The sequence below is a fragment of the Labeo rohita genome, chromosome 20 (assembly GCF_022985175.1).
Source record: "Labeo rohita strain BAU-BD-2019 chromosome 20, IGBB_LRoh.1.0, whole genome shotgun sequence".
Lineage (NCBI taxonomy): Eukaryota > Metazoa > Chordata > Actinopteri > Cypriniformes > Cyprinidae > Labeo > Labeo rohita.
Window position 1 is genome coordinate 27,639,418 of NC_066888.1, and position 23,144 is coordinate 27,662,561.

Genomic DNA, 23,144 nt, shown 5'->3' on the forward strand with positions numbered 1-23,144 from the left:
ATTTTACCAAAATAAGAGGGATCATACAAAATGCATGTTATTTTTTATTTAGTACTGACCTGAACATTTATATGTATATATAGTCCATAAATAAAAAAAAAAAATAGTTCCACAGATTCTTTGGTTTTCAGCATTTTTGTGTATTTGAACCTTTTCCAACAATGACTGTATGATTTTGAGATCCATCTTTTCACACTGAGGACAACTGAGCGACTCATATGCAACTATTACAGAAGGTTCAAACACTCACTGACGCTCCTGAAGGAAACACAATGCATTAAGAGCCGGGGGGTCAAACCTTTTTGAATTTGAAGATTAGATTAAATTTAACTTATTTTGTCTTCTACGAAACATGCAAGTATCTTCTGTAGCTTCTGAAGGCCAGTACTAAATACAAAAATAAATATATTAATTTAGGCAAAATAAGAAAAATGTACACATCTTCAATCGTTCAAATGTTTACACCCCTGACGCTTAATGCATCATTTTTCCTTCTGAAGAATCATTGAGCATTTGAACCTTCTGTAATAGTTGCAAATGAGTCCCTCAGTTGTCCTCAGAAGGAAAAGATGGATCTCAAAATCACAGTCATGGTTGGAAAGGGTTCAAATACACAAAAATGCTGAAAAACCAAAGAATTTGTGGGACCTGAAGAAGTTTTCTGATGTACAGCGGGCAGTTCAACTGTTCAGGACAAACAAGTGACTCATGAATAACTATCACTAAACAAAAAAAGAGATGTGGATCTTTCAAGTAACAACACAGTATTAAGAATCGAGTGTATGCAAACTTTTGAACGGGGTCATTTTTGTAAATTCAACTATTATTTTCTTTTGTAAATGTCTTTTATGTAAAACACCTTATTTAGGTCAGTACTACATAAAACAATTGTATGATCCCTCTTATTTTGATAAAATAACTAATATTTTGCAGATTCTGCAAGGTTAGACATCACAGGAGTAAATTTAGGTACTATTAAAGTCGTTCTATGAGACACTGAGGGAGATAATGGATTTTGGTAACCTCTAATGCTGCCTTGTCGGACTTAGTGGCCCTGTTGTATATCTGCGTCTGTTCACATCAGAGCAAAATCATTTTCAGGACATCACTAGAATGAATCTGGGTAACATTCAAGCTATTGTGTGTGAGAATACAGGGAGGTAAGAAATTTCAGTAACATCTAATGCTGCCTTGTAAGATTTGGTGACCCTGGTGACGCGCATCCCAGAGCAAGTGCTACACGAGCTTTTGTGCTTAAAAAGTATACAATTTTTTATTTTTCCAAAAAAATGACCGATCGTTTCGATAGATAAGGCCCTTCTTCCTTGGCTGGGATTATTTAGAGCCCTTTAAAGCTGTATTTAAACTACATATTGGAAGTTCAAAATCGGGGGCACAACTGAAGTTCATTATATGGATAGAAATCCTGAAAAGTTTTCCTGAAAAACCATAATTTCTTTACGACTGAAGACAGAAAGACATGAACATCTTGGATGACAAGGGGTGAGTAGATTATTTGTAAATTGTTGTTCTGGAAGTGGAGTTATCCTTTAAAAGCCACCAAACCTAAATTTTGATTTAATGGAGACACAATGAGGGCGCACCTGTAGAGCGAGCGCCACACGGATCAGGTCCACCACCACCTCTTCGTTAGCCAGCTCCATGCTGATGAGGGCCAGAAGTGTGTAGAGCTTTTCAAAGTGAGGCTGCACGCTGCTCTGTTCCTTACTGCACAAGTAGATGTGTCTATACAGGTGCTGGGCATGCTAAAAACAGAGAAATATCACTGTCAAAACCGTTCGGACAAGCATGCAACATCCAACAGAAGCACTGATTCACATCAGAATAATAATGCAAATAGGAAAGTGAGCGATAATTAGAGGGATGTTGTACCTTCTTCATGAAGAGGTTGTCTTGACGTGAGCACTTGTCCACTTTGAGTTTAAGCACTGAGATATCAGAGATGATACTGCATGGGGAAAAAGTGACACATTAAAGATTTTTTTTAATAGTGTTTTAATAGTATACCATGATTAGAACATCTAGGTAGTTTGGCATAAATCCAGTAAAGACACTAACCTGATGGTGGAGAACTTGGGGAGGTTATCATGACGATCAATAAGGCTGACCAGAATTTCCAGCACCAACAGTCGAATTTCTGCATCTTCCAGCAGAGCAAATGACAACAGTGGGTCCAGAAAGGAGTTGGGCAAAGCTGTCAGCATGTTAGTCGTCTGGAAACCACATGTGACCTGAAAAGAAAGAGAAGAATATTATCTGTACATCAAATCTGTGCTTTGATGCAATTCTCTTTCATGTGGCATCAGGCAGGTAGAGTTTACCTGTCTCAAAGACTTCAACAGCATGACTTGGATCATTCTGTTGCCCTCAGGCCTGCAGTACAGACATAAGCAAATACAATATGTTCACCTTATAAATCTTAATAAGGGCATTTAATTAATTTTGAGGTAAAACAATGACTGAATTATTCTGTCTGCATCACTTCTTTTTTAATTCACAACCATCATAAACATTTAAAGACACAACAGTTACTGCAGTGCTTACCCTGAGCCTGTAGAGGGCAGTGTGGGATGCATTCCTGGAATAGGGACCTTCCCCATGATGAAGAGCATCACCTCTGAGCGCTGGTACGTGGGTAACGTGTTTGCAAATGAGCCTTATTTTAAAAGACACACACCACAGTAAAAACATAGGAGTTTAAAGAAGTAGTGAAATGTGGGTTGTATTAGGCTCATACACACCGATAGTCCTGATGACAGCCTCCTGTAGCTGTCTCTCCTCGTGCTCCTTGATGATTTTGGTGCCGATGTTGGTGCAGTCGTAGGATCCTGTGAGTTCATAGTCCACACTGAGCCTCAGATGCCGAAGCAGCGTGTTGAACACTTCCAACACTGTGGGGCCTAAAATAAGCAATAAATACACACACATTTATAATATATGCAGACACTTTTCTAAAACCAGTCATCTGTAGCTGAGCAGAATAAATCAGTGCTTTGAGCTGAGGTGTTCAACTGTCAAAATAACTTACAACATATTTGCTGAACAAAATCTGACATCGTTTCTTACACATTTTGAACACTTGCTATAGCAAGTAACACTTTCAAAGCATTTTTTGACAACCATTTGTAAGCTGAAGTCTTGTATTATCCCTTAATGACATGAAAATCTGCCACAAAAACAAGATTCCCATTTTCCTCTGAGCCAGGTTACAACTATTTGTTCAATTCTCAGATGATTTTCACATGTATGAATGAATCTGAAGACATTATTTTATGCCTAATCCTAATTTCAAGGTTAGGATTATGACCAGTGACAAAAAAAATGAAAAGATGACCCTGATTTTCTGATATGTGGTTTTGCCACATCCAAACAGTGGCATAAAATTTTGTTAAAGGGGTCATCGGATGCCCATTTTTCAGAAGTTGATATGATTTGTTAGGGTCTTAATGAAAAGTCTATAGTATGTTAGGTTAAAAATTCTCAGTGGTAGTGTAAAACAACACCCTTTTTACCTTGCCTAAATCAGCTCTGCAAAAATCATCTCATTCTGGTTGAGGCTGCTTTAAATGCAAATGAGCTCTGCTCGCCCCGCCCTCTCTTCTCTCTGTGGATTGACGAGCCTGTTTACTTTAGCCGCATTTAGCCGCGTTTAGCCGCTAAACTTGCTAACTAGTCCATTATTAGGAAGGGTGATCGCAAAGATTCATAAAAAACCCCTTATACTCACTTCTGCTGTAAGTGAAGCTGGATCATGAATGATTTGCGCAAACATAGATGGATATATGTAGATCGGGAGGCGCATTCACTTCACAAACAAACGTAATCCACTGCATCTTCAGCAGCTCAGATGTCGGGAGTAAATGACGACCACTACGTTCATTATTACATCCAGCAACACAACACCTCAATCGCTCAATCAGAGATATTCTTGTCTAACTTACATCCCTGCTACGGCATCAAAACATGGAGGTTGGACTATTACAACTGATCTTAGGTAAGACACTAATGTCAATCAACTATTGTGGGAGTGGCCTCTGTGGGTGTGACGCAACAACAACAGGCATCTGACAATGGCTCGATTTGAAAAAGGGGATATTATTTTTACAGATTAATTAAAACCACTGCATGGATTTCTACCATTATAGGGTAGATTTGTACATACACTGCCAACACACATTAATGTTCAAACAGCATGTAAAAGTGAACTTAGCATCCAATGACCCCTGTAAAACCCATGTTTGAGTTCTGCAACATTAAATCTTTTGAGCACAATTTGAATACAAATATACATTTGAAAATTTTTCATTCTTATTTTGTGAAAACACTGCAGTTCAAAACAAAAGTCTCTTACGCTCAACAAAGCTGCAATTATTTAATCAAAAATACAGAAAAAAACATATCACATATTTAATATATTTTAAAATCTAATTTTTATTTCTGTGATGCAAAGCTGAATTTTCCTCAGCCATTACTGCAGTCTTAAGAGTTAAAGCTTTAGTTTAAAGCTGCAGGTGGCATCGCCCCCTTGGGTCAACAGCAGTGCTGCAAACAGAGGTGTGAAGGGCTTTCATGCGGGATATTAGGTGTGAGCACTGACTTGACGTCAGAGAGAAGAGCCAGGCTGTGAAATATATATTTTTGGCTGGAACCTAGATTGGGTCAGATGCAATGTCACAGTTCTGTTCTCCCAGAACAAAGGCGTCACGTCTGGTTAAAAGTGACCCAGTTACTGAGCCCAGGTATAAAATATGTGAAATGCGTTACAGCATGTGCAAAAAGACACCACTCTGTTCCTGTGCAATAATATGCTGCTTAATGTTTCGAATATTTATGAGTGATTCACATTAACCAGGCTGTAAACCCATACTCACCAACAGAGCCACTGGCAGCGATGGCGGCCGCCTCCAGAAGGACCTCCACTATCCCAGCACGCACTGTGGCTGAGCTCTTACTGTTGGCATCCAAATGGCCCAAAAGCTGCTGGATAACCAGATGAGAATGCTGGGACTGGAGGGAGAGAAAGAAAGAGAGACAAAGAAGAGAGAATAAATGAGCTGGTAAAAAAAATTGATATATATTATATACTTATATATTTAAAATATATCACTACTGAAACCAATGCAAAAATATTAATATATTATTAAAATCTAAAAAGGTTAAAGCAGTAAACACGTTCTGCCAAAACAGCAAATGCCACCCAAAATTTATATTTATATAAAATTAACAAAATAAATAAATGTATTTCAAGTATTTTTCCTTAAGTTTTTTTTAATGTAGTGAACATCAGAATACGTTTCAATAAATTACTGAGTTTAAATTTTTGTCTCAATTTACAAGAAAAATGAACTCACCTGAATGGAGTACATGATGATCTTAAAGCAGCGCACTGCGAATGTTTTGCCTTCCCACAGTGAGTGATTATCAAGATGCCTGCGGTGAGAACAGACCTTGAGCTTTCAGAAATGAAGCCAAAAGTGACTGAAAAATGAGATTCACTCCACCCGCTGAGAGATTAATTAAAAAGTCATAAATACTTCATAACTGAAGATGAGTATTAATTATTCTGAGTTACTCTCGGTCTCTTATCAAAATGCTAACATTAAAAGAACAGAAATCTAAGGCAAATTCACTGAATCTTAAGTGGCATACAGCTATATCTTAAAAAAAGCAATACCTGCACAGATTCAAAATTACATTCTCAACCTTTTATAATCTAAGATGACAGGCACGATATGTGGCTGGTCTCTTACATAAGCACAGGGGTGACTGCGTTCTTGATGTTGCCATAGGCGGCACGGCCCAGCAGTTCCCGAAAGCAGCGCTCTGTCAGCTCGGCTGGGCTTTCTTTCTCCTTCTCACTGGCCTGCAGCGGGGAGGGCGAGCGACTGCAGAGGAAACAGAAAGAGAGGGAGGCTTTTTCAGCTTTTCTCAACCGAGAATTCAAACAGAGCTTTGATTTCTGAGAAGCTGAATTAAAACGCACTGACAAATAAAATAACCACAAGCATGTTCACAAGTAAAAACACCACTTGTAGTCCATTTTTAGCAGTCCATTTCTAATGGTAGACAAGGATTCTTCCACTAAGAAGGTCATTGTTTAGATAAAATTAGAAAAATAGTTTTTTCCTGGTACTGTATTTTTAAGACTTTTTATAATCCACTCTGTTATGGTTGGTTAATCTCCACTTAATCCAAATGATTTTTAAATTTAAATTTTAAATATGATATGACGCCCTTTTTGAAAAGAAAACCTGACAAAAAATGCTATTTGCGTAATATAACCTGAAAGTGTGGAAACAATACAATACTGCATACAACAAAAATTCTAGCTACGACTATATAAAATCTATCAGTTTAACATTTGTTAGTAATTAATATTAATATAAATATTTTTTTAAAACAACTACTACTGACATTTCTAAACACCTTGTCTAGGAACAATAAAATCAAGACAATCCATTAAAATATGCTACAGCAACTATGTTCTGATAATTTTTATAAGAAAACAAGAAAAATTACAGAATAGGAATTTTTTTTTTGTGTAATTTAGAAGCTTAAAGTCTGAAATAATACAAAATATTTATACTGCATAAGATTAAATTTATTACAACTACATAAAATCTTTCAGTTTAATACATTTAATTCTTGGAGGGTTGCGTCATATTCTGAGTTGGCATTTCTCTGTTTCACAGAGCACACAACGCCTCTGTATTACTACCGATTTCTTGGGACATGGGGACAGGACTTATTAGTCAATAAATTGGAAAGCAAAATAACTGGCATTACTTATTTGAAATAGTAACTCAGATATTTTCTTGTAAATTAAAAAGTAATGTGTTACTTTACAAGTTACTTGAAAAATGTAATCCGATTACATAACTTGCGTTACTTGTAAAGCTTTACTAACAACAATAACAATATTGCACACAACTAAATTTCTTTCAGCTTAATATTTGATAGTAGTTCTAAGATTTTTTAAAACATTAATGTTACTGCATCTTTAGAGTCACTTGAGTTTTATCAAGTCTGATTATCATACATCTTTTGCTTCTCAAGTCAATTTTTAAAAGAAAACAAGACAGAACAGAGATTACGAAAATGGTTTTTTGTATAACTTAGGAGTCTGAAAGTCTGACATCATGTCATGTAAAATAGAAAACTTCCTGTGTGAGCTAAGCTTCAATGTGTGTGTGTCAGAAAAAGAGCTGAGGGTCTCACAGGGTTTGTCTTATCATTAATTAATCACACTGTTCCTCTGCCCTCACACACCCTGCTGTCAGTCAGCCTGCTGCTCCGCTCATGGTCTCCCGGTTATACAACCACATGACGCTGGGCTAAATCTGCAGAAACTCTTCTCACCTCAGCTAAAAGCCTACTGTCACACATCCTAAAGGATGCTGGACTGTTTAGTTGACCAAAAATAAAAGTACATTGTGTTTTAGTCCACTGCTGTGGTTGCACTAAACTAGACTTGCTGTTCTGCCCATGTGAAAAGTGCACATCTTCACTGGACGAGTTAATTATCAGCTGCCCTTTTACATCAAACAGCAATTAGCACATAGCAAATGGCAGAAAGGGGTAATTAATGTCTCCACCCATGGCGTACTTGCAGCTGCGTAGGGGGCGCATCAACAAGGAGCCAGCTTTGTTGATTATAATGAGAACGATTTAGTTTGATGCATCACAACATGTAGGTCAATTTCGATTTCAAATTTCAAATGTTGCAAATTTTTGTATTAATGCTTTTGTATAAAATTTAAGATGTGCAGGTGCGTGAATCACAGGAACAAATTAGATTTTAAAATATATTACAATTATTTTAAATTGTAATGATATTTCACAAAATTACAGTATTTTTTTTTTCAAACAAACTGAGTCTGGGTAAGCATAAGATACTAATTCAAAAATTCTTAATATTTGACAGATATTCAATTTTTTTTTCTAATCTACTTTTAAAATTTCTTCATAAAACTGCTGTCTAGTAACATTAAAAGTTGGATAGTCCAGTGCAGTGTGCTTAACAGTAACAGGAATAAAAGGAAACTACACAAGGAAACTCAAAGAAAAGTCACATGATCACTGCAGCTACCTCAGGTCTAGCATGTTGTCAGCAGAGACAATTGTATCCCACAGGCTAATTAATATGTCAAACAGACTGCAGGTGCAAAGACAGTGAGAACCAGCTTCTCACCCACAAAAATGGAATAAGCAGCCAGAATGGCAGTTGAAATACATTAAAATTATCCTAGAAATGGGTGGAGCTTAATGGCTTAAAGCTTAATTGTGATTAATGGATAATATCATACAGATTAGACTGGTATGTTTCCAGTTGTATACAAGTAATTAGCAAATGTAAATGATGGAGGATTCAGCTGTGAAAGCCGCCAAGCATCCTTGGAGAAGGCGAGTTTGTATCCCATATGAGTCAATTATTAGCCAGTTATTAGCCCAACACTCTCACCTCTCTGTGCCTTCACCAGACTGCAGATTGAAGAGCAGCGAGGGGACGATCTTGTCCATGTGCTGAGGGTCCCAGATGTTTGCCTGCAACTCATCGTTTACGGTCTTCCTTACTACTCCCTGTAGACCTTTGATGCCAGCCATTCGGATTCTGAGACGAGGAAGAATTGAATTAGATGTGAAAAACGTGTATACTGTGTATATAGTGGATATTTTCTTTTATGTTCTCTATCTACCTCATCCATTCATCCATCCATCCGTCCATTAGCCATCTACCTATCCATTCATCCAGCCATCCACCTATTCCAGGAATGCCCAAACTCGGTCCTGGAGGGCCAGCGTCCTGCAGAGTTTAGCTCCAACCCCAATTAGACACACCTGAATTAGCTAATCAAGCTCTTACTAGGCATACTAGAAGCTTCCTGGCAAGTGTGTTGAGGCAAGTTGGAGCTAAACTCTGCAGGACTCCAGCCCTCCAGGACTGAGTTTGGACACCCCAGACCTATTCCATTCATCTACCTATTCCATCCATCCATCGATCTATCCATTCATCCATTTATCTATCCATGCATCCGTCCATCCACCCATCCATTATCCATCTATCTATCCATGCATCCATCCATTAACCATTTACCAATTCATGCATCACTTCATTATCATCTAGCTCTCCATCCATTATCTATCTATCCATGCATCCATCCATTATCTATCTACCTATCCATTTATCCATCCATTAACCATCTACCTATTCATGCATCCATCCATTATCTATCCATCCATCAACCTATGCATTATCCATCTACCTATCCATTCATTAGCCATTCATCCATTCATTATCCATCTATCCAATGATCCATCCGTTATCCATCTATCTATCCATCCACCTATGCATTATCCATCTACCTATCCATTCATCCATTCATTATCCATCTATCCAATGATCCATCCATTTTCCATCTATCTATCCATGCATTCATTCATTAACCATCTATCCAATGATCCATCCATTAACCATCTACTTATCCATCCATCCATCCATCAACCATCTACCTATTCATGCATCCATCCATTATCCATCTATCTATCCATGCACCCATCCATTAACCGTCTATCTATCCATGCATCCATTCATTATCTATCTATCTATCCATCCATCCATCTACCCATTATCCATCTACCTATCCATTCATCATCTATCTATCCATGCATCCATCCATTAACCATCTACTTATCCATTCATCCATCCATCCATCCATTTATCTATCTATGCATCCATCTATCTATCCATGCATCCATCCATCATCCATCCATTCGGACTGACTGCATGTGTCTTTGCTCACTTGGTGCGGATGTCAGGATCTTCATAGTTGGAATGGCACATCTCACTAAACCGTGACACAAAGAAATCATAACTGCGATGATACGAGGGGGTGTCCTCCTCAATGTTAGCAAACTTCACAAACTGTAAAACGAAAGCAATTCAACAGAAATAAATTAATTACATAACTAGACAAACCGAAGCCATATCAGGTTACAAAACCCATTTCCTTGAAAAGATTGCAAATGCTGCTCTACCCAGGGCCAGCTAGTGTTTGATTATGAGATGATATTATCAAAGATTAAATGTTAATGTGATGTTGTTTTGTTCTGCATTAACCACAGTCGACAGCACTATAACCTCATCCTCATTATTAGACAATAAAAGCTTTTCTGACACCGGCAAACAAGAATAATAAGTATCCATACACTGCAGAGGAATAGGCTTCACCTGCATGGAAGTAAGTTAATTCAATTAATAGTTTATACAGTCTTGATATTATATATATATATATATATCAGATATTAGCATGTATAATAATATTTCACTGTACATGAACTACTAATCTGTTATATACAAAAATCTTTACCGTTTTTGTTTCAGCCTAAATAGGAACCCAATCTTTTGACAGATTTTAGGTTATTTATAGATTTTAGCTATTTTAGATTAAAATCACTAAGGTCATGAATAAAATAAAAATAAAATGTCTTAATATAGAAATGGTAGAGTTGATAAATTAGACCCCGTCACCTAGATGATTTAATGACTTATTTTAAACGAGTGCCTGCATATCAAATCTGTATTAATGAATAATTGCACTGCAAACTCTAGACCTACATTTCCTTCCTATTATGCAATTTGGCCTGCAATTTGCAGAACCCAATGAACCATGTGGAACAGATGTGGGTGCAGTTCTGACTAGCACATCTCTGTCCTAGCATTTCCAGGTAAATAAGGTCATTGTGAAGAACCACAGAGAAATAAATCAGTTTAAAAGGGGTTTTTATATGTGACTGATATCTGCAGCATGCCGTAGCTAAGGTGGTTCTGGATGATACAGAATAAAATAAAACAGGTTAGTCACCCTGAGTTTAAACACTGCATTTTATACATTTAATGTGGATGGGATGTTCAACGCCCTAGATTACTCATTTTGATCTATAATTGAGTTTGATTTTATTTCCATGTCCTGATTGCATTTAGATGGATGCACTGCAGTGTGGGCTTGTTTGTGGCTTATCTGCAATGTTTACTGGCAAACTAGCTACTGGCTAACTGGTTTTCATATTAAACAAACCTTTACTGCACATGGGGTCCAAAATACAGAGACAAAAAAGTGGTAATTTAGTTGTCGGGCTTGTTTCTTACAAACACGCTGCTTTTTGTTCACAAAACATAATGGACTAGAGTCATATTAATTGCTTGTGATGTTTGAACTCTTATTCTGATGGCACCCATTCACGGCAGAGGATCCATTCACGAGCAAGTGATGCTAAATTGCTAAATTTCTCCATATCTATGCTGATGAAGACATATACTCAATCCTGAATGGCCAGAGGTTGGGTAAATTTGCAGCTAATTTTCATTCTTAGGTGAAGTATTCCTTTAATTTTCTTATCTATCCCAGCCATTTGTGATTACTGGTTAAAGATTTTTTTTTAAATACATTTGAAAGAAATTGCACTCATGAAGACTGCAGTTTAGTGCATACAACAGTGTGTACATACCGAGTTTGTTCCCAGGATTTGCAGGTTGGGCTTGTCAGCCTCCAGGAGTTTCCGTACCATCTTCAGGAAACTCTCCACAAACAGGTTGATACTCTGACAGTGGCAGGCCATTAGCAGCTGGTCAAGGGCTTCCATCGCAATACACACATACCTGAAGAGACAAACACACATTGAGTATGGACAGGAGGCACAGGAGAAAGAAAAAAAGATGTATTACAAATCACAAGACAGGATATATCAGATCAGGCTTGTTACGAATTTCAGTACCCATAACGGTGTCTAGCTACATCACGAGACAGTCTCTCAGACAGGTACGCCCCGATCCGATCCAACTTCTCTGGAGCAGACAGGGCGTAAAAAGTCAGCTTCTCCATGTTAGCCTTTACCAACCCATCCTACAGACACACAAACACAGAGAGAGAGAGAGAGAGAGAGAGAGAAAGCACATAGGGCCCTATGAAATCAGTTTTTTTTTTTCACAAATTCAGTTTTATTTTTTTCCAAATTCAGTTTTTTCCATATATAATATGACCCTAGTTTTCCTAAAACGGAACGGTCAAATGCTCATGAAGTGACTCTTAGCAGATATTGTTTTTTATGTATTTATGTCCTCATTTAGTGAGACGATAGACCAGGGGTGGTGAACTCCGTTCCTGGAGAGCCGCAGCCCTGCAGAGTTCAGCTCCAACCCTAATTAAAACTCACCTGCCTGTTGCTTTCTAGTAACCCTTCAGACCTTGATTAGCTTGTTCAGGTGCGTTTGATTAGGGTTGAAGCGAAACTATGCAGGGCTGCGGCTCTCCAGGACCGACGTTCGCCACCCCTGCAATAGACGCTAAAATCGCCACGAGCGCCACACGCCCTTCAGTGTGTGAAGTAAACAAAACCACTCATCTGCTCCATTAATTAAAACAGAGACACACAGAACATGCAGGATTCACACTTAAATGGTATTTTTGCAGCGTAATATTTACAGATGCTAGTCCATATTATGGTTTGATTTAAGTGTATTGACCTACTTTTGATTAATTCATTCAAACTTCAAACAAATTCCGTGACATTCCGTGTCAGTAAATTCTGTTTTTATGACTGGATTCCGTGATTCTGTCTGCATTTTCTGCATCACAGAAATCATAGGGCCCTAAGCACACTTGGAACAGGACAAGAATTAAATGTTTTAATCTCTATGATCTTCATTATCAGTAGACTATATAGAAAAATCTTTTAGAAAATGTAAAAGCATGTTATCATTCAAAAGTTTGGGATTGGTAAGGTTTACATGTTTTTTAAATGCTTTTTTTTTTAATAAAAAGAAGTTTAAAAGAACAGAAAATCTTTGAAACAGAAATCTTTTCTAATATTATAAATGATTTTCCTATTACTTCAATCAATGTAATTCATCCCTTTTAAATAAAAAAATACAATAAGAATATAATAATTAAATGTTAAAATAATAATAATAAACAAACAAAAACTTACTGACCCCAGACTTCACAAAATTTACATCAAATCATCCAATAAAGTGAATTTAAAGATTAATAAATAATAATAAAAGTAAAACAGCTATTAATATTTGAGATTTGCTAAAGATTACATTTAACAGCATTATTTATTAGACTTAAAATTTAAAAAAGACAAAATAAGCATGCATACATAAACATCCATAATCAATCATATTAGGCAGTCGCCAATATGGCACCAATATACTGCACATTCCTAAATGGGAAGCATATTTGCATTTAGACACTTCATCAGAGTGACAAAACTATCAAAGTCCTCACAGAAGACTTGTAATGAGAATATTGCTTACAGCTGGTGACTTACAGTAGCGACAGTAACTGTCTTGAAATAAAGACAGTCAAGTTGTTATGAAAATGTTGCTTAGTTGGCTGCAGCACTTTAAAAGGGATGAATTTAGAAAAGCACCTTCTCTAAAAATTAGCAAGTTGACAGTTTAAGTTGGAAGGGACTGTCAACTTGCTAAACACATCTATTAATTTGTTTCCCTCATCTACTGATTCGCATTGCTGCTAAAAATATAAAATACTGAAGCTAAAAACACTGTAGATGAACTTGCAAGTACCTCACTGACTAGTTGAGTCTTGGATAATTAGTCAACAATCCAAACTTTAGGGAGACAAATAATGTAGCATACAGATTTACAGAAACTACCCAGTCCATCTATTAACATGGACAATGAGTTTTTGGTGCTAAAGAAGAAAGTTATCAGTAGGAGTTCTTCTGTAGCTGGAGAGTCATTATAGTAATGTTCACCCCTGCTGGTTTTAACACACACTGAACACTAATTTACTGAACTACCACAGTGCACAGGTTCACAAACATGAACTTAAGGCATTTCAGATATCTACATTCAGGCTGATAGTTTTTAAGAAAATTACACAAAATGGTGTTGAACATTATCTCAGCAAAGACTGCGAGTCGCCTGCGTCCTCGGACACCTGCTTCGGTAATTACACCCTAAAAGCACTTTATTTAAAGTGGTCTCAAAAAGCAAGCATCCGCCAAGAACATAAATGCAATTGCAAATAAGTGGTTTGAGAGGCGAACGAGGGCTGTTTGACTGTAAATAGACTCTCTGTGATGGATGGAGTTGAGAGAGAGGGAATGCTATCACCTCTGGGTCTTCAGGGAAGATGTTGTCCACCAGTCTCTTGTAGCGCGGCCTCAGCGCTCCGCAACAACCACACACCCCTGCAGAGAGAGAAAAAAATCAAGAGGAAATGCGGTTAAGGATTCATTTCTGTAAGCAAAGTGCCATTGATTTTAGGAAGACAGCTGATTTCCGCCCACAAATGGCATCATGAAAAGGGTTCAGGTTTGTCATCAACACCATAGAAAGTGACGACATTGACAAAGTGTCGCATTCCTCATCTTATAAACATATAACATTTCTTGAAATGAGAGATAAGCCATTTCTAATATATGTTATTGATCCAAATATTGTAAACATTAGCTGATAAAATTTACTTTTCCAGAAATAGAGGCTACGACCTTGGATTATTAGTCTAGTGTGACAACAAGAGGAATGTCAGACCATTAGTTGAGCTTAGTGGGAAGTTCACAAGGTGATGTGTAGGCTTGTGGACAGCCCTTCATGCAGGTCAGAAATGGAACAAGCTGCATCTATCAACTTCAGACAAGCTTAAGGAAAATCATACAACATATAACACATCATCTGACATCAGCTGCCAATATGCAGAGGGAAATCTGTGATCCGATTGGCCCACGCACCTCAGCAGCGATGAGTCACACGTGTCCCACTGAACAGCGTGACGGTGAAACAATGAACTTCTGAAGGCAAGCATAACTTGTTTCTTCCACAGTACTAACTGAAAACTATGGCAGGATAAAATTCTTTTCTGAACTCACAAAACAGATTTCATGGAGATCTAGCTCATGCTGAGAACAGAAAGACCTTAATCTCCGAACGACGTCATTGAGGGGAAAATCTTCCGATCTGCGAATGGTTTTTCTGAGCTGTTCCGCTAAAATGAGTGTTTGAGGAAAAAGAGCCAAGGCGTCTCTATTTTTAGCATCTGCTCCATTTTGACTTCAAAGAGAAGCTTTACCCCGCTGCTCAACTTGTCTATTGCCTTCGATGTCCCCGTTTATGTTGAACCCATCCTCATGCCGTCGCAAACCTTGACTACCTTTTGTCTGTGAAACGCAAAAGGAAAAGTAGAATTTTCACTCTGCTCTTTTGCAAACAATGAAAGCGAATAAGTCATTATTCACTGAAAATAACTCTTGTACAGTACATTAGTACTTTAGCATATTAAAATTATTTGCAATATAGGACAACCGATGCCACTGGGCATCATGAAGTCAGTCTTCACCATTATTAAAATCGTGACGCAAACAAGACATCTGAAGGGAATAAAGCTGTGATAGAGTAAAACACTGTTGTAAATAATGACTCAAATTATTATATATTTTCTGACTTTCTATCATATGGCTTTAGAAGACTTGGAATATAGTGCAAATATAAGTCATATACACTATCGTACTGCCTCTTATGCTCACCAGAGCAGCATTTATTTGATCAAAAATAAAGTAAAACACTACAAAATATTACATTTAAAATTTTTCTATCTGAGTAAGTTAAAATGTAATTTATTACCCCATTCTTCAGTGTCACATGATACTTCAGAAATCATTCTAATACGTTTTGAGGATCTGATTTGCTGATTTGATCTGATTTGAAACATTTCTTATTATTATCAATGTTGAAAACAGTTGCTTAATATTCTTGCATATTTTTCTATTCTTTGATGAATAGAAAGTTCAAAAGAACACATTTGTTTGAAATAGGACAACCTATCATAATGCACAATCCATCCAACATGCATTTTGAGGTGAAGCTTTTCATATTTCACTAGTTAGCAGTAAACGCGCAAAATGATTCACTGTAAATGCATCACAAAACGATTCACTGTTTCGAAGTGCTCCAAATGGATCGTTGGGACCTCAAAGCGCGTATAGCAAATCATCTGATTTAGATCAGGACTTCGGAGGAGGTTTGTGAATTATTTGATTCAGATCGGGACTTCGGAGTGCATATTGCGAATCATTTGATTTGGAGCTAAACTCCGGAGCGGGTTCGCAAATCTTTTGATTCAGATCGGGACTTTGGAGTGCGTATCTTGAATCATTTGATTAAGATCGGGACATCGGAGCAGGTTCGCTAATCATTTGATTCAGATCAGAACTTCGGATTTCACAAATGATTTAATTCGGATCAGGACTTCAGAACGCGTATTGCAAATCATTTGATTTAGATTGGAACTTCAGAGTGGGTTCGCAAATCCTTCGATTCAGATCGGGCCTTTGGAGTGCGTATCTTGAATCATTTGATTTAGATCGGGACATCGGAGCAGGTTCGCTAATCATTTGATTCAGATCAGAACTTCGGATTTCACAAATAATTTGATTCAGATCAGGACTTCAGAACTTCGGACCAGGTTTGCAAATCTTTTAATTCAGACTGGGATTTCGGAGTGTGTATTGTGAATCATTTGATTTAGAACAGAACTTTGGGCAGGTTCGCAAATCTTTTGATTCAGATCGGAACGTTTCAGCATGTCTGCAAATTATTCAGTGAATCAAATGATTTGTGATTCGCAAACCTGCTCTGAAGCTCCAATTAAAATGGATCGGATCTAATGTAGATCTCAACTGTGGAGCGCGGATCGCAAATTTATTGATTCAGATTGGGATTTCGGTGCAGGTTTGTGAATCATTTGATTCAGATCCGGACTTCGGAGTGCTTATCGTGAATTATTTAATGTAGATTGGAACTTCAGAGTGGGTTCGTAAATCTTTTGATACTGATTGGAACTTTGGAGCATTTTTTGCGAATCATTTCATGAATTGAATGATTTGCAACTCCTGATCTCAAATTATATTTAACGAATCATTACTCAGGTCAGGACTACAGAACGTGGATCGATACTCATTTGATTTAGATCGGAAGTTCAGAAAGGGTTCACGCTCAGAAGTCCCATTTAAAATGATGGTTCACAAATCTTCTTGATTCAGACTGGAACTACGGAACGTGGATCACGAATCATTTGATTCAGACAGGACTTGGGTGAGGGTTCGTGGATCATACTATAGTAAACATGTTTTTTTTTCCAATTTAAGAGGACACATGGATTAATATAGAGATGTGGTTTTCACTTCTTTAGGATTAACAGAACTTTTGATAGTTTCAATATACCTGTCTAGATCAACTTTGAATAAAGAAAACTATACTTTCCAAAGTCAGACATAGCATGTTATGATTTTAAATGGTGTAGAATTTAGTGAGGACGCCATGACATATCCCTACCAATATCCAGTGATTGCTTAATTGTCCCTAACAATAATTTTGAGCAAACAACTAAATGTCTGCTGTTATGTCCCCACCAATGCCAAAATCAAACCTACACCTTTGCCACACACAACTATATCATAAGGCTACAGAAGACTTACGGACTACTATGATACCTTTAGGATGCTTTTTAGTTACTTGAAACCCCACGGTCCCCATCCACCTTCATTTTACATAATAGAGCACCTCTGACATTGTGTTTTACACTTTTGTGAATCATACGCATCATAAGACATGAAGGTGAGTAAATGATGACAATTTCCATTGTTGGCTTAACTACTTATTTGTAAGTTTTATGATAATTCTGCTGCTGCGTGAGTGAAGGAGAGCTGCTGCACTACACCGTGACTCTGTACCCACATGAACAGACAGAGATGGCACCGCACTGACAGCCAGTGCTTCCACCCCCTCACAAACAGCTGTGTTTCCTTCTTGTGCCTCTCTCCTACTCATTAAATCTCCATCTAGCAGATAAAGGCACAGAGAGATGATCTTTAATGCAGAAAACTTTATTTCTGCATCTTTTATTATTCAATGTCTGAGGCTGGTTCGATAAAGCACATGCAGTTTTATCTGTCTAGCCAATGAAGCCAAAAAAACCTACAAACTTTAACCCTTGTTGTGATAGGCACTGGCCGCATGCTTGACTAGTCAAGGCCAAGGCTGCTCTGTTTTCGCTGAAACTAGATTGTATGGTCTAGTCAACGTCTTAAGCAAAACACCACTGACACACTCTCTACATATGAGTATATAAACACACAGCTGGCTCTTCCTTGACATGTAATGAAACCAACATACATGGTTTATATATCTGTACATACTGCACCGGTTCAGTTTTTTCATTATTCAGTTTTTCAAATATATTTTTCATGACAAAAAATGTTTTAAAGACCGGAAGACTGGAGCTGAGTCTGTAGTTAATAATGACTAATAAGCGTTCATCACTTCATGGAGTCGCTGGTGTTCCCTGTGTGAGTGTTTCCTGGCTACATATAGTTTCTGCTTCCCTTGTTGATGTCTGGCAGTTTTTTTGTTTTTTTTTTTCACACTGACAAATGATGCTTTTCACATACTGCACAGCAGAACACTACTCTAACACCACCCATACTCTCAGACAAATAATTTTCTATCATTTATGAAGCAATCTTTCCTCTGTAGCGTACAACACTATAGCAAGAGTTTAGCCACAGATGGGAATGAGTGAACTCTATGTCCTCTTCTAGTGCCAGAATCTGTGATGTTGACAGAACTGTCACCATCGATTAATCTGTGGTGTCAACAGGCCAACCAAACTGTGTCACAGGAGCAAAACTGTGGGGTAAAATCAATACATCCAAACACATTCTCTACAGACTGATACTGAGAGAGAGAAGAACATGCTTAGTAAAACAGACAGACAGAAGGAGATTAGAGAGGGAGGGAAGGAAGGAGATGATGCTAATGACGGTCACTCAAACAGCGGGAAGCATCTCCAACTGTTTCCTCCATCAGAAACAAATCTGCTCCACTCTCTGATGCCGCATGGCTTCAAGCAAAAGCATACATACATGCACCATCCTTTATCCAAATAAACAGGCTTTTAAAGCAAAAGACAAATGTATAGATTCAGTGCCTTTAAAAGCATCTAATCTTTAGGGCTAAAAATAAATTCTGGGATCTGTTCTGTTCAGGCATTATATTCATCAACTAATCTTGATTTATCACAATGTCAAACTGTCGTCATATCATATGAAATAGTCTATCAGTACTACATTCAAACATTCATTATAAAAAGGGTTCAATATTGCTTTTCTTCAACACCTGCTTAGTGTAGAAATGAGCAGTTAGAAACAACTTAAAATAGAAGATGGAGATAAATAGACATAAATAACAGTCATGTCTAATGAAAAAAATATTATGATTTGCAGATTTATAGTAATGAAAAAAATGATGTTGTTACACCGCTCACTCTTGATTCAGAGCCAATTGTTTAGATTAATAAACTAATCCTTAAAGACAAATCTTTAAGATAATCTACGAATAAGACAGTAAAATATTAATATATTTCACATCCATGTATTTACTTTAGGGATGCACGATATTGGATTTTGCCGATATCTGATAAGCCGATATTTGGCCGATAGCCGATGGCGAAATGATAAATTTCCTTTTGTTTGGAAACAAAAATGAAATAACAATAATGAAGTTCTTTATAATGACAGTACAATGAAGCTTTGAAAATAACTATAAATAAACTATATGTGACCCTGGACCACAAAACCAGTCTTAAGTAGCATGTGTATATTTGTAGCAATAGCCAAAAATACATTGTATGGGTCAAAATTATTGATTTTCTTTTATGGCAAAAATCATTTATTAATAATTTATTAATTATTAAGTAAAGATCATGTTCCATGAAGATATTTTGTAAGTTGTGAAGATTCTGAAAATCTCTGAAATTCTGAGCTCATAATTTGTTTTAAAAAATGCAACATATTACACATTAATGAATAAATCAGTATATGTAAAATTATTAAATTATTATTAAATGCAGCGATCCAAAACAGTGAATCTTATTATCATTTAGGCAAAACTTTGCTATCAGCAAGACATATCGGCATAATTTTTCATATCAAGCCGATGCCGATGTTTACAGTTAAAACCATTATCGGCTGATTCCGTCAACGGTCCGATAATATTGTGCATACCTAATTTACTTGTTAAAGGATTAGTTCACTTCAGTAATAAAAATTTCCTCACCCCCACGTCATCCAAGATGTTCATGTCTTTGTTTCTTCAGTTGAAAAAAAAATGGTTTTTGAGGAAAGATTATTCTCCATATATGGGACTTTAGTTTGAGCCAGTAGGTTGAAGACGCAAATTGCAGTTTCAGTGCAGCTTCAAGTGGCTTTACACGATTCCAGCCAATGAATTAGGGTCTTATTTAGTGAAACAATCTGTAATTTTCTAAAAAAAAAAAATAAATTAATTAATTATAATAAAATAAAAATGTTCATATTTTTTAACCACAAATGCTCGTCTTGCACTGGCTCTGCGATGCACATGCGACTTCATGCATTACGTAATTTTCCTTAGAAAGGTCACGCATCCAAAATCGTTTTACCTATTTTGTAAAGGCCGCTTGACTTTCTTTGCACGTTTGCTTTGTAAACACTGGGTACTACTTGGTACTTCCGCCTACGTCACACGTGACTGTTCCAACGTGACTACGTAATGTGTGAAGTCAGAATAGTGCAAGATGAACATTTGTGGTTAAAAAGATTTGTTTTGTTTTTTTTTTAATGACCAATCATTTCACTAGACAAGATCCTGTAAACTGTAATTTGGACCTTCAACCCACTGACCACCATCGAAACCACCTATATGAAGAAAAATCCTAAAAATGCTTTCTTTTTGAAAAATTCTTTTCGACTGAAAAAAAGGATGGATGTCATCTTGGATGAAATGGCATGAGTAAATTATCAATAAGTTTTATTCTGAAAGTGAACTAATCCTTTAAGTAGCCAAATAGCCTCCACTTCAGATATAACAACACAACAACAGCTATCAAGATATGAGGACACATGAGGATTAAACACACAGATTTTCTATCACACATACACACACACACACACTGTCAGTCATCAGCAATCAGTGCTGTTCACAAGGCATTTTTAAGGCTGAGTCTCAAGGCTGAATCCAGAAACTGTCTGCTTCCTATCTCAGACACCTGCTTAAATTCACAATCAGCAGAGCATTCCCAGCTGCAACACAGCCTTGATTATGCAAAGACGGTTCCTTGATTACAGTGGAAGAATGTGTTCACTGAGATTACCCAGGGTACGTTCCAAATACTCGACAGAGCCCTACAACAATGTGCACTTTACAGGGTATTCAGCCAGTTATGATGCAAAATTCTTGGATTCCAAGTCATAAGGACTGTGTTTGCTCAGTCCTACTTAAGCACTGCAAATAACAGGAAATTAATCAACTCAGCCCTACATAAAGTTTGGCTAAAAGATATTTTATTTAAAACATTTGAGGCATATTGCAAAAAAACTACATATTGCAAATGAACCAAACTGCATTTATTTTCATTGTAAGTTTTGCAACATGTCAGTAGTATGAGACAAATTATATTATTTATATACAGTATATGCATATTAAGGTACATCTGCAACAAACAAAGACACACACACAATAAGCAATGTGAAAAGCTCAGTGGGTCAACATTAGGAGACACTGTGCTGCCCTTCAATGATGTTATATAACACAGCTAGAGCCCACATTCTTCTATTTTTACACGCGAGAGGAGAGGGCCGCCTCAGCAGACATCCCCAGCACACACATACCTCTACCTGCAACCATCAGCTGCCCATCATCGACAATTACATGCTTTCAAACATCCAACAACAATATACGAGTAATGATGAAAAATCTATTTTTCTGCACTGATCATTGGATGAGATTAGACTCAACTTTATAATCATTATGCATCGTGTAGAGTAAAACTGCAGAGCGAATAATATGTGACTCTGGACCACAAAACCAGTCATAAGGGTAATTTTTTTTAATAGAATATATAGAACTTTCCATTGATGTATGGTTTGTTAGGATAGGCTGAGAAAATCTGGAATCTGAGGGTGCAAAAAAAATCTAAATATTGAGAAAATCGCCTGTACAGTTGTCCAAATGAAGTTCTTAGCAATGCATATTACTAATCAAACATTAATTTTTAATAATTAACAGTAGGAAATTGACAAAATATCTTCATGGAACATGATCTTTACTTAATATCCCAATGATTTGTGGCATAAAAGAAAAATCAATAATTTTGACCTATACAATGTATTTTTGGCTATTGCTACAAATAGAGCTGTGCTACTTAAGACTGGTTTTGCGGTCCAAGGTCACATTATAAGTGTTATAAAAATCCATCCCATGTGTCGAGGAAAAAAAAAATCACTTTCTTGGAAAATGGCGTAAAATGTCTCTAATGAAAATGAAAGTTGATGCAATCAGGGAAGAAACTGTGGCTTAGAATTTATGTGCATCTTGGTGTTTTATCCAGCATTTTTGTGCAATATCCAAACATTTGCACAAAAATCTAATCTAATAAAATTTAATCTAAGATAATATAATAAAGTTTCAGGGGAGTTCCCAACAATCTTACCATTTACTGAAACTGCACTTTTGACATCACACAGATGAGATTATTATTAATATATCTCTAATAAAAATGGAAGTTGGTGCAATCAGGGAAGAAACTGTGGCTTAGAATTTATGTGCATCTTGGTGTTTTATCCAGCATTTTTATGCAATATCCAAAAATTTGCTCAAAAATCTAATCTAATCTAATATAAAAGTTTAAAGTTTCAAGGGAGTTCGCAACAATCTTACCATTTATATTTACTGTCACACAGATGAGATTATTTTTGTAGAACTAGAAACATTCTATATATTTTCTGTAAAGCTGCTTTGACATTTTTGTAAGTCTCAAAACAGATTGGGAAAAACAAAATATTACAGAATCTATGATAACCCTACAACAAATCCATTAAGTCTCCTGAGCTATAAAAGCAAGAATGAGGTGAAAATCAGAGTGTTATCTATGATTGGATTAATCAGTTCTCCTGTGACATGATCAGCTGACATGCCATGCTAACTTGTCATTACAAGGTGAACTGTGTCCTGATCGATAAACATCCAGTTGTAATGTGATCTGTTAACACCACGATCAGTAGCC

General features: G+C 36.8%; 1 protein-coding gene across 4 annotated transcripts in view; it reads right to left on the reverse strand.

The window, feature by feature from the left end:
* The window catches only part of efr3bb (EFR3 homolog Bb (S. cerevisiae)), a 36,308-nt gene that overhangs the window by 5,090 nt on the left and 8,074 nt on the right, over positions 1-23,144 (reverse strand). For all 4 annotated transcript variants that reach the window (XM_051138451.1, XM_051138449.1, XM_051138452.1 and 1 more), the window contains 14 exons: positions 14,162-14,238; positions 11,794-11,921; positions 11,527-11,677; positions 9,822-9,943; positions 8,483-8,632; positions 5,772-5,906; positions 5,373-5,451; positions 4,893-5,028; positions 2,763-2,921; positions 2,566-2,677; positions 2,343-2,394; positions 2,080-2,252; positions 1,894-1,969; positions 1,605-1,766 (listed from right to left, as the gene is read on the reverse strand). In XM_051138451.1, coding sequence (XP_050994408.1) covers positions 1,605-1,766; positions 1,894-1,969; positions 2,080-2,252; positions 2,343-2,394; positions 2,566-2,677; positions 2,763-2,921; positions 4,893-5,028; positions 5,373-5,451; positions 5,772-5,906; positions 8,483-8,632; positions 9,822-9,943; positions 11,527-11,677; positions 11,794-11,921; positions 14,162-14,238 — 1,712 coding nt within the window. The remainder of the gene's footprint in view (positions 1-1,604; positions 1,767-1,893; positions 1,970-2,079; positions 2,253-2,342; positions 2,395-2,565; positions 2,678-2,762; positions 2,922-4,892; positions 5,029-5,372; positions 5,452-5,771; positions 5,907-8,482; positions 8,633-9,821; positions 9,944-11,526; positions 11,678-11,793; positions 11,922-14,161; positions 14,239-23,144) is intronic.